This window comes from Megalopta genalis, chromosome 10 (genome assembly GCF_051020955.1).
Source record: "Megalopta genalis isolate 19385.01 chromosome 10, iyMegGena1_principal, whole genome shotgun sequence".
Lineage (NCBI taxonomy): Eukaryota > Metazoa > Arthropoda > Insecta > Hymenoptera > Halictidae > Megalopta > Megalopta genalis.
Window position 1 is genome coordinate 16769222 of NC_135022.1, and position 20492 is coordinate 16789713.

The 20492-nt window shown below is 44.9% G+C and overlaps 1 protein-coding gene across 8 annotated transcripts in view; it reads left to right on the forward strand.

Moving 5' to 3' along the window:
* Positions 1–20492, forward strand: part of LOC117219938 (uncharacterized) — a 202552-nt gene that overhangs the window by 104709 nt on the left and 77351 nt on the right. The window contains exon 1 of one of the 8 annotated variants that reach the window (XM_033469512.2): positions 16651–16865. The exons of 6 other annotated variants lie outside the window; for them this stretch is intronic. In XM_033469512.2, coding sequence (XP_033325403.2) covers positions 16806–16865 — 60 coding nt within the window. In that variant the 5' untranslated portion in view covers positions 16651–16805. Of the gene's footprint in view, positions 1–16650; positions 16866–20492 lie in introns of those variants that run through there. One more of the 8 variants, XM_033469508.2, reaches the window with a different exon arrangement.

The following is a 20492-nucleotide window of genomic DNA, read 5'->3' on the forward strand; positions in this document are numbered from 1 at the left end:
GCGGCACTCCCCACTGTTTCTCGCCGTGACTCCGGCACGGTAGACGAAGGGTTAAAGGACGCTCGCTGAGTTGGTTGGAACAACGCCTCGTTGAAATGGAGTTCGATCGTTTGATATACAATTGCTCACAAAAGTGTTCGTACACCTTCTAAAATGTAATGACTTTTTTAAGACTCAAATAAACGAGTTGAATTTTCTTTAGGCGATAGAGGGACTATTCTGCTAGACGCTGACTAAAATACCTTTTTTTAATTTGGTGTTACTCGGGATGACAGAAAAAAAGATATGAAATTCTCGGTTTTTAACTTTTTTTTCTGAATCTATGACAAAAATTTAAATCGATTTGCAGGCGCTGAAAGATTTAAAAAGCTGGAGATTTCTTCCAGCTTTTGGCCAAAATCGTGATAAAACTGCGATTTTTGCCATCTTTAATTTGTTATAACTCATAACATCACCGAGATCTATAAGAGGCATTTTTTAATTTCCATTACAGGCTCAAATAAAAAAGTTAAAAAACAAGAGTTTTTATTTCTTTTTGTCACGTAATAGCAAAATAGCAAAATTTAAAAAAAGCATTTCAGTCACCATCTGGTACACTAGTTCCGCTATCACCTAAAAAGAAATTCAGGTCACTTTGTTCAATTTTAAAAAAGTTATCGCGTTCTGAAAGGTGTACGAACACTTTTGTGGGCCACTGTAACTATTCATATAATATTTGAAACTTAATAAACGTACTACAGACTCGCGTTTGATCGTGTTTTTCTGTTCGGTTTCGCGTTTCCGGATTTCCTGCCGAGTCTAGTTGCGTTACTTTCGTCGTCGTTTCGGCTCTGTCGCGATTGGTTATGCATGAAGTTAAGTGGTGGTTGCCGAATTTTTTTGTTCGTGTGTAGGCATGTTTGGAATGGTCTTCGCCGAAGGAGTGGCGGACTGTTGGTTGAAGTAGCGTCCTATTGTTCCTCGTTGTCAATGCCGTGATTTATTCGTGAAGGGACTTCGTTTAGGCCTGTCGCACGTGGTGTCCACATGTTCGAGTCATGATTGCCGGTGATCGTAAACGGGTCGACCGACGGACCCTGCCGATCGTCTGTTGGGCCCTTGCCGGTCTGCAGCGTTTCAATTTTCCACGATTGCTTCAGTGTGATCCATATTGAGAGTATGATCTTTCAGTATGGATTTCAGTATGATCCATATTGAGAGTATGATCTTTCAGTATGATTTCAGTATGATCCATATTGAGGGTATGATCTTTCAGTATGATTTCAGTATGATCCATATTGAGGGTATGATCTTTCAGTATGATTTCAGTATGATCCATATTGAGAGTATGATCTTTCAGTATGATTTCAGTATGATCCATATTGACAGTATGATCTTTCAGTATGATTTCAGTATGATCCATATTGAGAGTATGATCTTTCAGTATGGATTTCAGTATGATCCATATTGAGAGTATGATATTTCAGTATGATTTCAGTATGATCCATATTGAGAGTATGATCTTTCAGTATGATTTCAGTATGATCCATATTGAGGGTATGATCTTTCAGTATGATTTCAGTATGATCCATATTGAGAGTATGATCTTTCAGTATGATTTCAGTATGATCCATATTGAGAGTATGATCTTTCAGTATGGATTTCAGTATGATCCATATTGAGAGTATGATCTTTCAGTATGATTTCAGTATGATCCATATTGACAGTATGATCTTTCAGTATGATTTCAGTATGATCCATATTGAGAGTATGATCTTTCAGTATGATTTCAGTATGATCCATATTGAGGGTATGATCTTTCAGTATGATTTCAGTATGATCCATACTGACAGTATGATCTTTCAGTATAATTTCAGTATGATCCATATTGACAGTATGATCTTTCAGTATAATTTCAGTATGATCCATATTGAGAGTATGATATTTCAGTATGATTTCAGTGTGATCCATATTGAGAGTATGATCTTTCAGTATGATTTCAGTATGATCCATTGTTTAATTTACAGGTACGATTTACTGATACAACGCTTAGATATTTAACAATTTTTCGATGCAACGCACAGATTTTAAACAATCGGACGCGTGAGATCTCAGTTACTCAAAAATGTATTCAAATATAGTTCTCAATGGTGTCTCCGAGTCGTCGTTCGACTGTAGAAGATTGAATCAACGGAAAGGAGCAGCGATGTGGGTACGTACGAGTGGCGACCCGCTTCCCGAGTCGCCGAGTTTGAGAATCTAAATAATTTTCGTGGTGGCTGGTTAGAAGGAATCGAGCTCGAAGCGTAACCGGAGGAAAGTTTAATTTGTCACGCGATAATGAAACGTTCCTCGAATATCGCCGCTCTCGTTGCCGATCAATCTCCGAGATAGGTCCTGTGGAAACGTCGGCGATGCGGTCGGGAACGCGCGGCGGGCTGGTTCATCCCGGAGCGGTGCGGAGCGGTGCGGAGCGGCGTCCGTACGAGCGCAATTATCTTAATGATTTCAGCCGGTTTAATTAACCGACTCGTTTGGTTCACGGCGCGGTGGTGCGGCGGCGGCGGCGGCGCGGCGGCGGCGAGCTTGCCGCAGATTTCGGAATTACGTGGTTCGCGATGGGACGCTCGCTCGGCCTCTGCTATCTTCTCAGAGGCATCTCGCAGTGGCATCTCGCAGCTGTAGCGGCAACGGTAGCGGCGAGTTTTGCCTGCTCGCGTTTCCCGCATCGCCGCGCCGCAGCCGCGGCCTAGAAACTCCCCTAATGAAACCATTTAACGCCGCGGCTCGGCGTTACCGGTGTTAAAGGGGACACTCGATCGCAGCTGGTTCGACGCGATCGAAAGAGGAGCCGATGCCGCTACGGGTAATCGCCGATCGCTCGAGAGCATCCCGGTCGAACGCGCGTTTTTGCTCCTGCAACTTTCCTCGTGTCACGGAGAATAGCTTTCTCCCGTTGAACAGCTTTTTCTCGCTCCGAAATTGCTTCCGAACGACCAGCTGGTAATTCGTTCTTCCACCGAGACGACTCTTTTGTTCTTCGATGCTCCCCGTTCTTCCCCCTTCGTCGCGCAACACCTTTGCGAAATCCTCGCGAAATCATGGCGAAATCTTCGCGAAGTCAACATTCCGCCGCAGTCAACGTTCCGCCGCGCTGTCGCGTGCGAAGCTCCGATAGCTAAGCTCGCGTTACCCGCTCTGAACCTCACCTTTGTTTTCTTCCTTTGCTCGTTTCGTCTCGTCCCAGCTTATCCGCCCTCGCAATCTTGAATTCGACGGTGTATTTACACTGCGGAGCATCGCTCGTTTACGAGCCACTCGCGGCTTATTTTTACCCCACGAGGAATTTCATTCTGCAGATAATTTTTCATTGTTCTGATTTTTATGGGCCACTCCGCGTACTTAGCGGGGACCGGCTTTATAAGCGAGCAGGAACGCGAGGAAATGTTCTCTCGTTAATTTCAACAATGAACCACCTTATTCGCAGAAGTGGCAACGACCTGCTACGTTATTTATTTATTATCATCATTCCGTTTTCTCAGGAATTTGCGTGGACCAGCTTGGTCTTTCTCGCTGGCAATAAAATTCACCGTATAATATTCTGTCTTGAAACTGTTTCGAATGTTACGGTTCTTACTCGTTGGTAAGAATATTCAGCGAGTCGTACGTGCCCTGTTGAAATTCTTTCGACTGTTGGCATCGTGCTGCTACTAATGGCCGTCAATTTTTATACATAGGGGCGTGTCAGAATCCAATCGGTTCAAGGCCAGTAACCTTAAATATTAACACTTTATCGACCGCTAGCCTATTTATCGGCTTTTCGATTGCCAATGTTTATCGATCGCTAGCCTATTAATCGGATTTCGATTGCCAATGCTTATCGACCGATAGCCTATTAATCGACTTTTAGCTATCGACGGTTTTCGCTTCTTTACTGTTTTGTTAGTAGCTGACCTCCTGTATGCTGACCTCCCCATATCCTTGTGAATTATAATTATAATAATTATTATTATTTATTATTATTTTTAAAGGAATAAGCACAACACAATGAATAGCGAAAATTTAGCCGGTACTGGGAGCAAATGCGCGCGCGACTAAGCCAGTCCTTACTGAGTGGCAGCCTCGACCACGACCGGACGATAAAGTGTTAATACATTGTTGACCGGCGATTTTACAACGTCTGGGCGTAAGAACACGAGTTAACTCGTGACCGGTCATCGGTGTGATAAGATAAATAAGGATTTTGCAAATTAGCTGTAAAAAGATAACGATGCCACAAATAATGCAAAGTACAGTTTTGATTACAAGATGTTATACAAATGAATTTCACCAGAAGAGAAATAAAAGAAAAATATCAATGTTTTTTTTGTTTGAAAGAAACAATTCCCTCGGAATAATTTTGTTTAGTCAGTCCGTGGTCGATATAAGTTCCGTTATCGATTGTTTATTTACGAAGAAATCTACCATATTGATTTACCGATCGGGAGATACTAAAAATGAAAAAAATCCATCTGCAGTGCTTAATTCATTTTCAAAAAAGAAAATAAGGATTTACACTGACTGACTGACTTCTGAACCGTCCGTATACACGTAATCTTGCAGCAAATACAGTAATAGTGCAGTATATTTTCTGTAAAGGTGCAGTGCCGTCCGGTCAGAAGTTTCTACAAGTCGATTATAAATAGAAAATCCTGCAGCCAGCGAAATAGCTTTCTCATAGATAGCACCTCGCTGGTAAAGAGCGAGTAGAATAACATTTCAAGAAGGGTCCCGGCAATAAATAATTACAAAATCTTGAATGATGGTACTTTTAACGAAACGTCTTGCGCGCATCTTGCGGCCTGAACGCACGCGATAAAGGCATTATCGTGATCATTCCCGAGAGATCAGGCCCGCGATGACGAGCGAAGCCGCGATCCAGATCTGGATCGCGAGGAACCTTGAATCGAAGGTATGTACACGCTCATTCGCCTCGACCTCACGCGTGTGCATGCGTGCCCGTGTGCGTGACCAGTCGCGTACGATTGACGTGGGAAGATGGAAGCGCGTAATTGCGCGCGCGCGCGCGCTCGCGAGACCGATTCGGGTTTCTTTCCCGCGGCGAATTCCGCCGTGCTGGTGGAAACGCGATCGCTTCGCTTCCCTTCGTTCCGTTCTGCCCCCGTTCCGTTTCGTTTCGTTCCGTTTCGTTCCGTTTCCAAAGCGTTCGATGCCAATTCGGTGATCCGCGAACGCGATACAGAGACGTGGAAGTTCTCGCGGGCAAATTGGGTCGTGCTTCGAGGTTCTCGCGAGCCGATTAACGAAACTTCCCGATAGCGAGAAACGGCCGGGGTGTTTCGTTCTCGCGCGGAAGCTCGTTGGAAAAACTGCAAATTTAATTACATCGAAACGGGACGGCGCGTTTCCCTCGACGCGAGGCTCGTACGGGAAAACCTCGATTTCCCACGGTCCGACCGTGACACATCGCGTGAATCGTTGTCTCCTCTTGTTCGATCCGTGGCCATTAATCGGTACATAGATTGCATGCAGTTATAGGGAATTAGAGTGCTGGACAATCGGAACGATGGGATTTTTTATTCTATTTTCATGTTGATGGCGTGGGAAACGAGTTCCCGTTCGATTAGCTTTTATTGATTGCTCATTGCTAGGATTTTACGCGTTTGTCGAGGAAAATGATGTAGATCAAGAGAATCGACGCATCTAGACAATTTTTTAAATATTGTCGTAGTACGTTTCATTCGTTAACACCATCACTTCTGCGTCGACTGTGCGTGGTTGACGCAATCATTCGCAGAGGTTTGAATATTAATTTTTTAGCTAATGCATCGCCTTCCCCTAATTTTATTGGAATCGACAAAACGCAAGAAAGCAGCGAAAGCAATCGACGTCGCACAAGTTGATTCTTCAATTTTGATTTTATGAGATCTTAGAGGTTGTCGACGTGGCAGTTAAACTATTGAAATAACGAAGAAAACGCATCTCCTGCATTCTTGCAATTAATGCAGAGAATTTTTCTTCAGCATAAAAATTCGCGGTTTATTGATCGCAGACTTGTCAGAACGCGTCGACCACTCGACTATTCAACTTATCTCTCGTGATACGTTTGTTATTCAACTTTCCTTCGCGAGGAACAACCGGTTGAATACGAGGCGCGCTTGCTCCAGGACCTAGGATAGCTTCGCCGGCTGGTAATCCGATAGCAAAGCTTGTCCTCGCGTTGGAACGAGAGCATTACCGGCGTCGAAACAAACTCGAAATATCGCCGACCAGTTAATGCGGTCCGTGCGGTTCGCTTATTAACCAGACCGCCGTTACTTTCGACAGAAATGGCTCCTTACGTAACACGGCTAAGTAAACGAGCACTCGGAGCCGACTCGACCGAGTGCTTCTAAAATCGCGCAGCACAACGAACAAGGTAAATCCCTGGATAAAAACCAGAGGGAAAACGGGAACAAAAGGAAACACACGGCGAACCGGTTGATGGTTCGACCGTCGAACTCGATAATAATTCTCGACGGGATCAGGCTCATCTAGCCGCGAAACGCCATTAACGGACGTCCGCGTTGCTCGGCTTCTTCCGCTTCGAGCCTGTCTCTCCGTTGGAGCTTCTCGTCGATTTTTATTAGCCTGCCCGGAAACAAGGATCACGATTTATTTAACATTCTAGGCGAATCGGCGTCAATTAGTTGCTTACCCGGCGTCTCGCAATTCTCAGTTATTTCAGTGACGTTTCCGATCACGTAGCTTCATTTTGTCACTAAAATGAGACGTTGAAATAACGTTCCTGCCGATTTACAAAAAGAGACGTGAGAAAATTTATTCGGGTTCCCAAAGATCGCGGACATCGGGTTAGACGTGGGTTAACAATTAGTGTACTGCGGATCTTTGGGCGAAATCAAAATTGTCTTCGTCGTTATCGCTTCTTTAATCATTTGGAAGTAATGTAACGATATTTTTTCATTCTTCTCGTGTATCCATTGCTTCGTATTTCTTTTAACCTTTTAGGCACGACGCGCCACTATAGTGGCTTGCTCTAGTAGCTCACTCGCTCATCGTTTGAATCAAATAATCGTCTTCATATGCATTGTTTCACACTTCTTTTGTCGTCACATCGATTTATAACAGTCCACAGGGTGTCCCAAAAATATCTCGCAATCCGGAAATGACGGGTTCCTCGGATCATTTGAAGCAACTTTTTCCTTTACAAAAATGTTCTCCGAGGCACCGTTAACGAGTTATTAACGAAAAACAGTGGCCAATGAGAGGCGAGCTCAGCTGGCGCTAGGCGGCCGAGCCAACGGCGCCAGCGGTCGAGCGGTCGAATCCCAGTTCAGCTGGCGCGAGGCGGCCGAGCCAACGGCGCCAGCGGTCGAGCGGTCGAATCCCAGCTCAGCTGGCGCGAGGCGGCCGAGCCAACGGCGCCAACGGTCGAGCGGTCGAATCCCAGTTCCGCTGATTGGCTCGGTCGCCTCGCACCAACTGAGCTCGGTCACTGTTTTTCGTTAATAACTCGTTAACGGTGCCTCGGAGAACATTTTTGTAAAGGAAAAAGTTGCTTCAAATGGCCTGAGGAACCCGCCACTTTCGGATTGCGAGACATTTTTGGGACACCCTGTATATACAGTACACAGACTCTGTACAGTACACATCAGACTCTGCCGTCCAGAGAAATAGTCTCGCGCAGAATACAGCCGTACTTAAAAGGTTAAACAGTTTTGTTATTAACGCATAAAATCCGCAATCTGATAACTAGCGGCGATTTCTTAATTATAAAGAGCATCGTGCTGGATATTTTAGGGTTGACATTAATCTGGAACTAAATCCCAGGTACTACAACACGTCGGATTTTCTTAAAATCCTAATGTTTCGGTATCCACCGACACACAGTAATTTGCTGCGAATTTCCCTGTGTTAGTCCTACGGCTATGTAATTTATTGCTACGTCGATGCTAAGAGTCGACGGTGTTCCCGTAAGACAAACACAAAATGATCTGTTTGGATGCGTGCCCGGTAAGAAAAATCATTGTTTTTATTCTAGCATTACTCCGTGTCCGTATTAATGTACACCGGCGTGCTAGCGGCTGCCTTTTTTTGCCGACTGCTCCGAGTTACTATAAAAACGAGCCGCGAGGCCCGAAGAATCGCGACTTAGTATTCTCGGATCCGGCGCCATCAACTCCGACCTCCGAACGTTTCTAGGAGAAATTACTGTACTTTCACATTTTCAGTCGAACAAACACACAGCAGGACGTAAAGTACTCTTCAATCTCCCGAATGATTTCTCTTTTTCAGTGATAAAACGGTGCCGTTCGATCGAACCGCTAAAATCGCCGCAATTGAGAAAAGTCGTTACAGCAAATCATTGCCGAGTCTGCGAATACGATCGGAAATATTGCGGACGACGACGGACGTATCGGATTACAAAGCTAAATAAATAGTGTCGGGGATGAGTTTCGGAATCGCGGTTTATATCTTCTTTTCGAATATCCTGGCCGTTTATCGCTCGCGATACGGGATTCTCCCGCCGGTCCACGCGTGGAACACCTATGCAAATACATAGCTTGCCGCGTTGACGGTGAGCTGCGATGTCAGCTGAGTTGACATTCGCGCGCGCGATTCATTATCCAGACAAGCCGGCCAGAATGTAGCCGTGCTTACCCGTCGCGTCGATGGAACTGGGTCAGAGGAAAGAAAATTCGCGTAAATTCCCCGGCCGGAAACAATGTTTCCGAGTTATAGGGAAATTGATTCTGGCGCGCTTCGTAATCGAATAAACAAATTGACCAGCGGTGTGCGAATCGCGGAGCGCGTTGCGTGGAACAAAGCACGCGACTATGCCAGTTCATCGGTCCGCGTTAAAAACGCTGGTTCCCGTTCGTTCGGGAACTTATCAGCATTGAAAATTGTGCTCGTTTCGCTGTGAAATTCGTTTGCTAGCTTTCTCTCTCTCTCTCTCTCCCTCCCTTTCTCTCTTTCTCTCCGCCCTGTTTTTCTCGCAGCCTCGGGCAGAGCGCGGTCTTCCCGCGATTTCGCATGTTTTCATTATCCTGTGGTGTGCGAGCGCAATCCGGACGAACGGGAACGAATTATTACTTTTCGGCTTTTGAATTGGTTCTCGGGAAGCATTCGACGACAAATAGCCGGCAATAAGCTGCTGCGAATATTGTGCAGATTATTAAGCTTTGCACGCGTTCCGATAAACGAGTTCCCTGTTAATATGGTGCGGCCGAATGGAACGCGGACACGGTGAAACGTGGATGCAGCAAAATAATTTCTTTTTTATTAACTCTTCGAACTATAACATTTCTCGCAACTCCGGAAAACTGGTGTCGGTCTGAATTTGTGACCGGCGTTGTTCAAATCTGTGTTTACAGGAACTACAAATCAGTTTTATTCGACGACGGGAGAATTATATTGATTTCGCGCATCGAAAACAAGTAAAAAGTCGGACCAATTAATGAAATTTGAATCGATAATGTCGCCCAGTGTTCGCGTCGATATCATAAGGTTACGGGTTAATTATCTATCGACGTTAATTATCTATTATCCGGCGTTAAAACACAATTAAGAATCGAGAAGCTTGCACAGAATCACAGTAGGCAGTGATTTATTCAATCAATTATACATAATAATTATTCAAATGCTCGCAATCAATATTCCACAAACCGCGCTAAAATGCTACCCTAATTGCATTATACTTCATCCGTCTCTGGTATCAATGTGACGCTGAACAAATAGTAGATATACTCTGCACATCCTCTTATCGGTTGGCACTCCTCTATCCGGCGAACTGAAATATTACCATCGCGCCGGTTTTCACGGGACAAATTAACATTAACGCTAGATTTACGGAGCTCAAAAAACAGCTGTTTTTATATTAGTTTATAAAAGTAACAATATAACATTTATTCTGATTTTTAACAAGTGTTATTGTAACATTTGCCGTAAGTATTGTGTAAATTGAATAAATAACTCATCAATATATCATTACTATATGAATAATCGTAAATTATAAAAAATTAGTAAATGTAGTATTAAACATACCGAACACTAAAAGATGGTTTAGAATTTATTTGAACTTTCTGCCCTCCTTATCACGATTAAACTGTGGATTTTGATGTAAATAAAGAGGCGACTTTTTATCTTAATAGCTTCAATAAAGTAAAAATAACATTAAAACAGTCTTAAGTTCCTCTGGAGCTGTTACCGTTATGTCAAGCCATTAACCCCCATTATAACCTTGTCACTCATTACTGCTAAGAGCGTACAAAATCCGTAGTCCAATTGCAATACCTCATAAGAATGATTAAATTAAATATACTTCGGTTATTTGCAATTTTTATATGAATACGTGTCCGAATAAATAAACTCGCGTAACGATTTCCGGTGTACTTGTATCTCTATAATTTCAATAATCGTGGAATCGAGATTGTCTAAACGGACATTAGTCCGGCGATGGCGCGATTAGTGTTAACATAACATCGACAACATTCAAAATAACATCGACATCTTCCAAATAAAAAATTTGAAACAGGTCATTCTGACCGAGGTTGTGTCGTATTAACCAGTTAGCTGTGTTCGACGAGTACACTCGTCATGGAGAAATGGCAATATTTTGTGACACGACGAGTATACTCGTCGTGCGTAAGAAGTAGCGACCATTGGCTATTTAAATTGTAATTTCAAGGAAAACAAAAACATATTCTGAAATTTCAAGATGTTCAGAATATTTTCAGGCCAATCCTGCACGAAGTTGTTTACATTGTTATAAAAATAAAATTAGAAAAGAATCACGGTATTCGTGTTCGACGTGCAAAGTGCCATTATACAGGGTGTCCCAGGTTTTAATGTTCAAACTTTGTCAGTATATTCTATGGCACAAAGTAAAAGAAAAAAATGTTATGTAAACATAGGTCATATAAAGCTTTATTAAGAAGTTACAACAAAAATTCAGAGTAGGAATAGTAATCAACTAAAAAGAAAATAAAAAATAAAAAAAATCTTCGATCGATGTCAGTCATGTATTGTCAACAACGGTTATTAATACATTTCGAAATGCATTAATAAACACAGCTTACATAAACACACGGCATGTGCTGATCTATTCAAGCCAATGCTCGCAGTAACAGCAAGTTGATTACTATTCCTATTCTGAATTTTTGTTATAACTTCTTGATAAAGCTCTATATAACCTACGTTTACATAACATTTTTTTCTAACTTTGTGCCATAGAATACACTAATAAAGTTTGAACATTAACACGTTCCGTGCCACGTGTACCATCGATGGTACACGCTTGCATGTTTACTTAGTGAACTGAACAAATTGTTTACAAGAAATTTAGAACCGAAGAATCAATTTCCACCGCAAGAATGGGCGTTGATAAGTTTTTGTTACGTTGTTATGTGTACGAGAATTAATAATTGCACGTAATACATCAAGTTTTAGTAAAATATCAAAGTGTGAAGATTCGAGTAAAAAAAGCTCGGCACGGATCGTGTTAAAACCTGGGACACCCTGTATATTGTTCCTTGCTTTGCTAAATACCACTCTCTCTCTGCAGCAGCGATTTGAATTTCTAACTTTTATAAGTATTCGATTATCCCTGGGTTTTTCGTTTATTATGTATATAGTATATGTTAACGTCAACTGAATAAGTAAATATTAGTAATAAAATTGTTAATTTTATCAAATAAAACCGTCCTTTTGATGCAATATTTTAACAGCGACACTTACATTGTGTTCGACGAGTATACTCGTCGTCGCTTGTTTCTCGCGACACGTATAGGTGCGCGCTCTGAAACGGAGACGCCCCAGCTAACTGGTTAACACGTTCCGTGCCGAGCTTTTTTTACTCGAATCTTCACACTTTGATATTTTACTAAAACTTGATGTATTACGTGCAATTATTAATTCTCGTACACATAACAACGTAACAAAAACTTATCAACGCCCATTCTTGCGGTGGAAATTGATTCTTCGGTTCTAAATTTCTTGTAAACAATTTGTTCAGTTCACTAAGTAAACATGCAAGCGTGTACCATCGATGGTACACGTGGCACGGAACGTGTTAAATTGAGAAGCGAGGATTAAGAACGCGCGAATTCTGCTGGTTTGGAAAAGTATATCGGTGTCCATGTGGCAAATTAAAACGGCTCGTACGTGCCCAGCTCGAAAGGACACGCGTCTTCCGGTTCAGGTGCTAGACGGTCTGCGATGTGGGCAGAGCGCGGAGGGGCAAAGGGGGAAGTTGGTCGCGTTAAAACCGGAAGCCCCGTAATTGGAGAGGACTAACGCGAGCGTCGGCCTCGAAGGCGTCGTTGAAACTCGGCGACGGAGTCGGCGGGGGAGTTCCGCAATCGGTCGAATACGACAATGCGAAGAACGCTCGCGCAGTTAACGAACCTCCGTACCCGGCGTCAGCCTCTTCTCCCACGAATTTGCCGCGTGCGTTCATCGTCGATTAAATTAACTGTTGCCGGAGGTTCGTTTGGTGGCCCTGTTCTACGTTCGTCTCTGCTCCGCTCTCCTCCGCTCTCCTCCGCTCTGCTCCGCTTTGCTTCGGTCAGCTCAACGTCGCGTCGCGTCGAAGCCTCGCCTCGAAGATGGAAGAGCTTCTGGTAGCCCCTTTGTCACGGCGAATGGCTGCAACGAGCTCCTCCGCGAGCCACTTCCCTCGACCGTCATCGTTTCCTGAACGAGATTAGGGGCGGCGGCCAATTTCGCATATGAAATTAACCGGGCAGGATCCTGTCCAGGATCGCGGGGCTCGTCGAACAGCTGGCCGGGCGGGGATCGGAAACGAGATACGCGTACGTGTTGCGCCGAATTTCGGTGGCCGTGGCCGTGCCCGCCTTTATTCCGAGAAGGTACTTTCAATTTTAATCTCGAAATTTAATCCCCGGCGGAGACTATCCGCCGCTTCGTGTTCGTGATCGTTTAAACGTGTACCGATGTACAGTATATTCTCCCTAATTGACGCTCAGATTGTGCACAAAAGCGGACAATTTGGGAGAAGGAGATACGATTATTCGAGCCTTGCGGCTTGTTTTTATAGTTGTTGACCATCGGTGACTGTAAAAAAGCTTGAATAATCGTATCTCCTGTTTACAAATTGTCCACTTTTGTGTACAATCTGAGCGTCAATTAGGGAGAATTTGCTGCAGTTGTTACAATATTTAGCACTTTTTCCAATGCTGCGAAGCAGAACTGATCTTCAAAATGATCTTCGATATAAATTCAAGCAGATATACAATAACACTCGTTAAAAATCAGAATAAATATTGTATTGTTACTTTTATAAACTAAAATAATATAGCAGCCTTTGGTGACCCGTAAATCTAGTTTTAAGGAGACTTTATTGTTTCAGTAATAGAACAATATAGAAAACGTGTCCACAGGATAATTATGCAATAACGAAAAATATTGGTAATATTAGACTGTTCAAAAATTCGATTCGTTCTCGACTGATTTGACCACACTAATGATGAACATTTTATTTACTGGAAGCCCGTTAACCCGATGTTCTTTATGGTTACAATGGTTGCAACTTACTCGTATTCAGTAGTTTCATAAAAGATAAATAATAGTTATATTTATTGCATGTTCATGTTTCTACAATGCTCAGATATTGACAACAAAAGAATAGAATTTCATTTCAACATAACAGAAACGATTAACTCAATTTGAAATCTAATTTGAAATCTTCATCACGAGCCTTACACGGTTTTTAATGACTAAACTGTGTCCAAGCAGACCAGGATAAAATATTCTTTTAAATATTGATTTCCAAGAAGTTGTTATAACACGAATCTAAACTATTCGTCGCAATATGAATAAAAATATTATCGTTTTGAACGATATCTCCAGAAATTTTCAAGGAATGCTGATCTTCGATTCGAAAACTTGCCTGCAGGTAACGCGTCAAAATAACGTTTCAAGCGAACAACCGATGCGACAGAATTTGCAAAAGCTTGGTAACAAACGAAACAATATATCACTCGTAAAACAACATCAAACTTGCAGATTACACAAGGAACTTTCGGGACAATCGAAGTTGTATCGCGAAGCGTTGAGGCGACGCGATGCGTGAACGCGCACAATGGTCTCCTGCACCGTTGGATGATTATGCAGAACAATGCGTCTAGCCGATGCGATTGAAGTTCGAACTGTAGGTGGTTGCATGTGATTATCGGAGATCCATCAGGACACGGTCCTGTGTCGCACGCTCTGCGAGGATACCGACACGCTAATTAGCATGGCGACGCTTCCGTTGTCATCGGTGTCAAGGCGCCGACAAGGTCGTCTTTCGACGTTAAGGCGACGGAACTTCCTTGGAAGCGTATCAGACGACACGCCGGATTACGGCATTCGGAGGCACCGGAAGGCTAAGCCTAATTAACCGTGGCGTGCACGGATTAACCGCCGAATTCTGCCGCTTCCGCGCAGCTTTTCCTCCGGCGGAAGTCCTCTTGTTTTCCCGTTTGTCCCGCGATCGCTTTCTTAGCTGGCGTTTTTGCCTCGGAGTCGTCGGTCTTTTACGACGCGACGGGAAGAAAGTTTCGCCCGGCCGGCTGATAATCGAGCGAACCAGTCGGGCAACGCTTCCTCCGATTAGCCGCAAGAAAACGACCGGCACATAAAAATATCGTAAAGCCTCGTTAATCCCTGGCAACCTGTAAGAAATCGGCGGGGATATTCTTCCTGGAATACTGCGAGCCGAATAGGAGCTTTCGGAATTATTCATCCGAGATTATTAGGCTGATCGCGTCTCGATCGTGGAAAATCGTCCGACTCGTGCTGATTTAATATCGCTAACAAGTCGGCGGAAGCACGAACTCCATAATTATGCGTCGCTCTGAAACCAGTAGCCATAAGGATACAATAAAACTGTAATTGCTACGGCACGGTATTTAAAGCTCGATGGGATTTAATATTCCCACTGTTCGATGTTACAATTCATTCGTACGAGATATACAAAGTACGTACTCTGCTCGGCTCCGGTACTCATGCATTATGCCTGGGCATTACTATTCCTATGCTCCTGCGTTTTATAGGTCATCACATTTAGCGCACTCGGGGTGCTAGAACAAAGCCGGTTTTAGATCTAGCGAAATAATAGATACGTACGCGGCGATGATGAGAGAGAGAGAAAAAGAAAGCATCGGAACTTCGACGAGAAAAGGTGTTCCGAGATTGGATGAATATCCCTCTGGACCCGGTGGATTTTCACCCTCTTGGATCGAATCGGAACAGTTTCGGTCGTAACGAACTTCAATAATTCCGAAGCTGTAAAAACGGAAGCTTTTTCAGTGCTTTTTAATCATCATCGAACTTGGAAGATTTTTATGGGATATGTTTCGTAATGGTTTCGAACAAAGAGCCCTGTGGCTGGCGAACTTGCGTAAGACATTACCACCAAATGCACCTCTAATATGAACTGTACAGAGTTTTATGAATTTTTGAAACGGAAACCTGATCGATCGAGAAAAGTTCGTACTTGTAAAGAGTATCAAAATGGAGTTCTTGTTAATTAACTCTTCACGGGCGGTTCTCTAAATAGTTCAAGTTGTAGATCGACGCGGTTGAGAGTTTCTTGGAAAAATTATTTAAAAGCGGCAATTTATCCAGTAAATTATTTGGATTGATATGGTTCAATAATTTCTTCCGAAGTAATTATTTGAGAAATAATTACCGAGTTTCTCTCACGAATAACTTAGTCGTTAAAAAGCCAATCGATAGGCTTCTGGTAAATATAGTGTAAAACACGAAATAATTGCAGATTTGACCTAACCGCCTAGCATTATCATTCGCAGAGCGTTAGCACTGACCGAGCACTAAAGTGACTGACGTCTGCTACTTTACGAGAACGATAAGATTAAATTTAATTTGACTCTTCGCCATTTTTATTATAATTAGACCGCGGATTTTATGCATTTTTAACAAAACTGGCTGAACGGAAGAGAAAACTAAAGTCAAAGGATTTAATTATACTGTTTTACATTATGCTCGACGCATTGAAAATATCGAAAAAAAATGTACATTGTCGTCTACCTTCCATTTCTAACAGTCGACTTGAAAAGAATCAAGGAAAACAAACGTAAAGCTCGGATGAAAGAATTTATTCGGAGTCTTTATGATTTCAACAACTCGAAGATGAAGAATATGCCACAGGTCGTTTTGATCGTCGTGGTAGGTTTATCGTTGAACAAAGACAGATCGATCAGCCCCAAGACTAGAGAGCCAGTAGGATACAGTGGAATACTCGGCCCTATCTCATTGTCAGGGTTGCAGACCGGTGACAGGCCGGTGGTCGCGCGAATCGCCGCGTAAACCGAATTACGCGATCGCGCAGCTACAAAGGATCGAGGCTGGTCCTAGCGCGGGGGTATCGATCATAATACGGATCTCGTGGGTGGTCGAGCAGCCCCGAATGGAGATCCTAATCTACTTAATTCGGCTTCTGGCGAACGCGGGACGCGTCCCCGTGGAAAGTTGCCGCGGTCCGGTACGCGTCGAGCTCTGGAGAGAGCTCCGGTTAGGCTCGGCTCGGCTCGGCTCGGCTGGCTCGAGCGGGGTCGAGAGGACGCGAGCGGATCCGATCGCGACCGAGCGTGGAGCGCGGCCGCTCGGCGCGGCGCCGAGACCGCCGAGTGCCGAGCGAGAAGAGAGCCCACGCACCAGTTCGTCGACGAGCGCGGCACCGTCTGCCAGCGGATCTGTCTCACCGTCGCCCGTGCTCTCCTCTCTTTTTCGCACTCTCGTTGTCCGTCGCGCGCCCTCCTCTTCGGCTTCCTCGTGCGACAGCTGTTCGGCCGGCTCCGATGATCATCCGCGAGGCGATCCACGGGATCCGAGGCAACTGCGCTCTGCAATGGTTCACAGTAAGCCAACCCTCATTACTCCCCCGTCTACGATTCAACCCCCTCGCTCTCCGCTCCGAAGTTTTCATTTCGGAGGAAGAGGCTCTCGGAAGCGCGACAACCGCGGCGTCGGTGCAGGTCTTTATCGGTCGGCGGTGTTTAAAACGGCCGCGAATCGAGAAGTTCGCGGGAACGGAATTTGTGCTGCGCCCGGTCGTTTCTATCGATGGTGCCCGAACTTTCGATAGGGTCACGTATGTATGCGATCCCTTGAGGCGCCGTGTCAGCTTCCCGTAACTTTCCACCGGAAACCACCCCTTTCGTGTTTAGACAGTCCGCTCGCAAACACTTGTTACTCGGTGGTTTCGCGGACCGCGAGAGAGACTCGAACTATAGGGGCGGCATAGAGGGCCGCGTTGTAATTGGACGACGTGGAAAGCGCCGGGAAATCCTCCGCGAGGGTTGAATTTACGGTAAACAATTACAAGCGGCTCGCCCCGACGTTCGGTCATGGCCATCCGCCACCGTCAAGTGCTCTCTCTCTCTCTCTCTCTCTCTCTCTCTCTCTCTCTCTCTCCTTCCGTTCGTTTTTCTTTCCGCGAAACCAGGCGATGTTTCTCGGCGTTTTCCAACCTCCCGGAAAAAAAAACGTCCCGATTTTTGCCATCGGGAGTCCGTTGAGAACGGTTGTTCGCGTATTCGACGGCGGAACAAACGATCCGTTGGCAAAGCCGGTTAAAACGAAACTGTTGTCTCCGCTATAGAAGTAAAATATTAACGGAAAAACGGATCGCTTTGTTCGTGGACAGAGCACCGCTCGATTATCCCCCGTTCCTATTATCCGCTGCTGCGAATTAAATGTCGGGGATTATCGCGGCTCGCCGCTCTCGCAATTTCACGTGTATCGTTCGGTTAATATTTCAATAATGTTACGCCCCCCATCCTCGACGCAGAACTCTATTGTTCGCTTTTAATTTGTAGTCGAACGATTTCTTTGTCGCTTCTCATCGCTGGCGATCGTAGAATCGATCGCGGCGCTACAGTTTTGCACTGTCCGCGACCGGGGATAACGAACGGCACTCGATTAATTAGCCTCTCGCGTTTCCCACGCCGTCGCTTCTACACGAAAACGAAGAGCTTCCGAATATTTTCTGCACCCGCGGCAAGCCGCAGGAAACTGCGCAAACATTCGGCCGTAATTGCGTTACGACGAAAGGGGTAGTTTTCGCGCTCGGCTGGACGGGCCAGACAGCGAACAGGGTTAGCAACGGGGTCGACCGACATTCCGCTACTAAATTCGCCGCGGCCCGCACCGTCGGCGCTGACATTTAATTCCAAGGTTTTTACGATTCCCAGGCGTTTCGGGATCGATCAGGAAAGCCTTTTAGCTCGCGCGATAATAAAGGCCGTCCCGCGATAGCGCGCGGCCAGAGGAGGAGACCTTTAATAGATGAGCTACGAGCCTCGAATAGGAACGTAGGGTCTTCGGGGAATCAAGGTTGGGGAGGGTGACCGGGGTGACGACGTCGTGAGGCGTCCGGCCGTTATTTAGATTCCGACGTCTAACAGCGTGGAATCGTACCCGATTCCCACGTTCCTCTCCGCACCTACGTACACGATATTCCCGAGGAATTTTCCTAATCTTTGCCGGCTCTCTTGACAGATACGATCGCGTTTTATGGCCGCCCCTCCCCGGCAGCCGCAGCGCGTCGAGTTTCGAATCCGAAACGAACGATCCGAGATCGTCCACGAAACCGTCCGAGACAGGCGATCCAAGCGATCGAACAACGATAGACGCTGACCCGGATAGATCCGCGAGCTGTCCGACGATCTCTCCGGCATTGTTCGCGGTTCCGAGTAGACGTAGAAACGCGAGGTCGCACTAGAAAGCGTTCCCGACGCGTTTACCGCCGTTTTTCCCCAACTTTTTCCGCAACCCTTTCTCTCGATACGACGGAACCGTTCCCATCTTCGCCGGCGAGTTTCGATTAGGATCTTGGCAGCGCAACGTACATACATACATACACACACACACACGGTTGTTTAGTAATTACTCGATATTTCTCGGGAGCAATCAGAGCGCTCCGAAAATTCCCATGATTCCGGATGGTATCTTCCCTCGAGTCTTCAATCTTTTAAGACGTCCATCGCCTATTTCGCCGGAGCGATTGCCAAGATTCCAATCCTGATTCTCCGCTTTCCTTGCAACGAGACCGCTGAACTTCTCTGCGAACAGAAGCTCGGCTTTTTGTCCAGTATGTATATTTCCCGCGTGCGATTAAAAATTAAAATCCGCACGATCGCCTCGGCTGCGGGTAATCCGCGGACGTTTTACGGCTGGCAGGTTGCGCGAACTTTCCGGGGAGCTGCGACGCGGGACTTACGATCCCGTCGAAAACACGTAATAAGTTTCGAAAGTTCCACCCCTTCGGCACGTTGTATCGGAGAAGTTTAATGGAACGGGGGAATACGGGCGGCCCGGGGTATCGTTCTCGAATCTGGAATCGAACTGCTCTTCGTTAAACGCGCTCGCCCCTTTTTCCCTAACCAGTAAATCGCTTAAGGTTTTCCGTTCGTGGAACCGGTTCGAGCGGTCCCGTCGTGCAATTACTACTGCGATCCGAGGGAGACGCGAGAACGCAGCCGCTCCGTGTTTCATCCTGCCTCCGAAAGCGCATTGAGATTCGCGGCAACAAGTGCTCCGGCGAACCACGGCGAGCCGGAAGGATTTCTTAGAAACCACCCCCGCTAATTCAGCTGGCCGCGACCTACTCGAGCGTCGCGCGCCCTATTCGATTACTCGCGTTTTCTGTTTCATCGCTCGCGGGAACGTCGGACCGCAGCCTAAAGCGATTAAGAAACCATCGGATAAATTTCTGTCGGTGCCTTTCTCAATTAAATATGATAATATTTTTATATATGCAATGATACACGATATAAAATAATATATACGAGATAATATAAATAATACATGTATATTTATGTACACGAATACATCGTATATACAATATATACATTTTACAATGTATATCATCGTTGCAAGTTAATTTAATGAATTTATATAATTTAATTTATATTGATGTATACACTACTTCGTAGTATTATAAAGTATCTCATAAATATTGTAAATTAATTTAAACTGTCAGAGTCATGTAATAATTTCCAACATTTGACGAAGTATAAAAATTTATGAACGCATTTAAAACAATAGAAAGAATTGGAGTATTCTTCCTCATGCATTTCAGTATCTGAGACAAATTGAATTTTTGCCATTTAAATCTATCATTTAGACTACCATGCGTCGATCTCGACGTTTCTCACGTCAGTCGCCCATAGAATAACAGCACCCACTTCGGGGACATTTCGAACAATTTCATAAATTAGTTTCGAGATTATTTCGTTTTCTAGACCGATCCTAACGAAGTCGTCAAGACAATTCGCAGAATTGCCAGGGGCGACCGATTTAAACTTTCGTTCCACGGGCATTAGAATTTGCATAAAGATCCCAGATGACTACTTGTCGCGGCCGGAAACAGGATAACAATTATCCTGGCGACGGAGCATCTGGAATTGAATGTCCTTCTCGGCGAGTTAAGCCACCGCAGCCGACTCCTTATCGAATGTCCGGAGATGGAGCCCCGGTTCCCC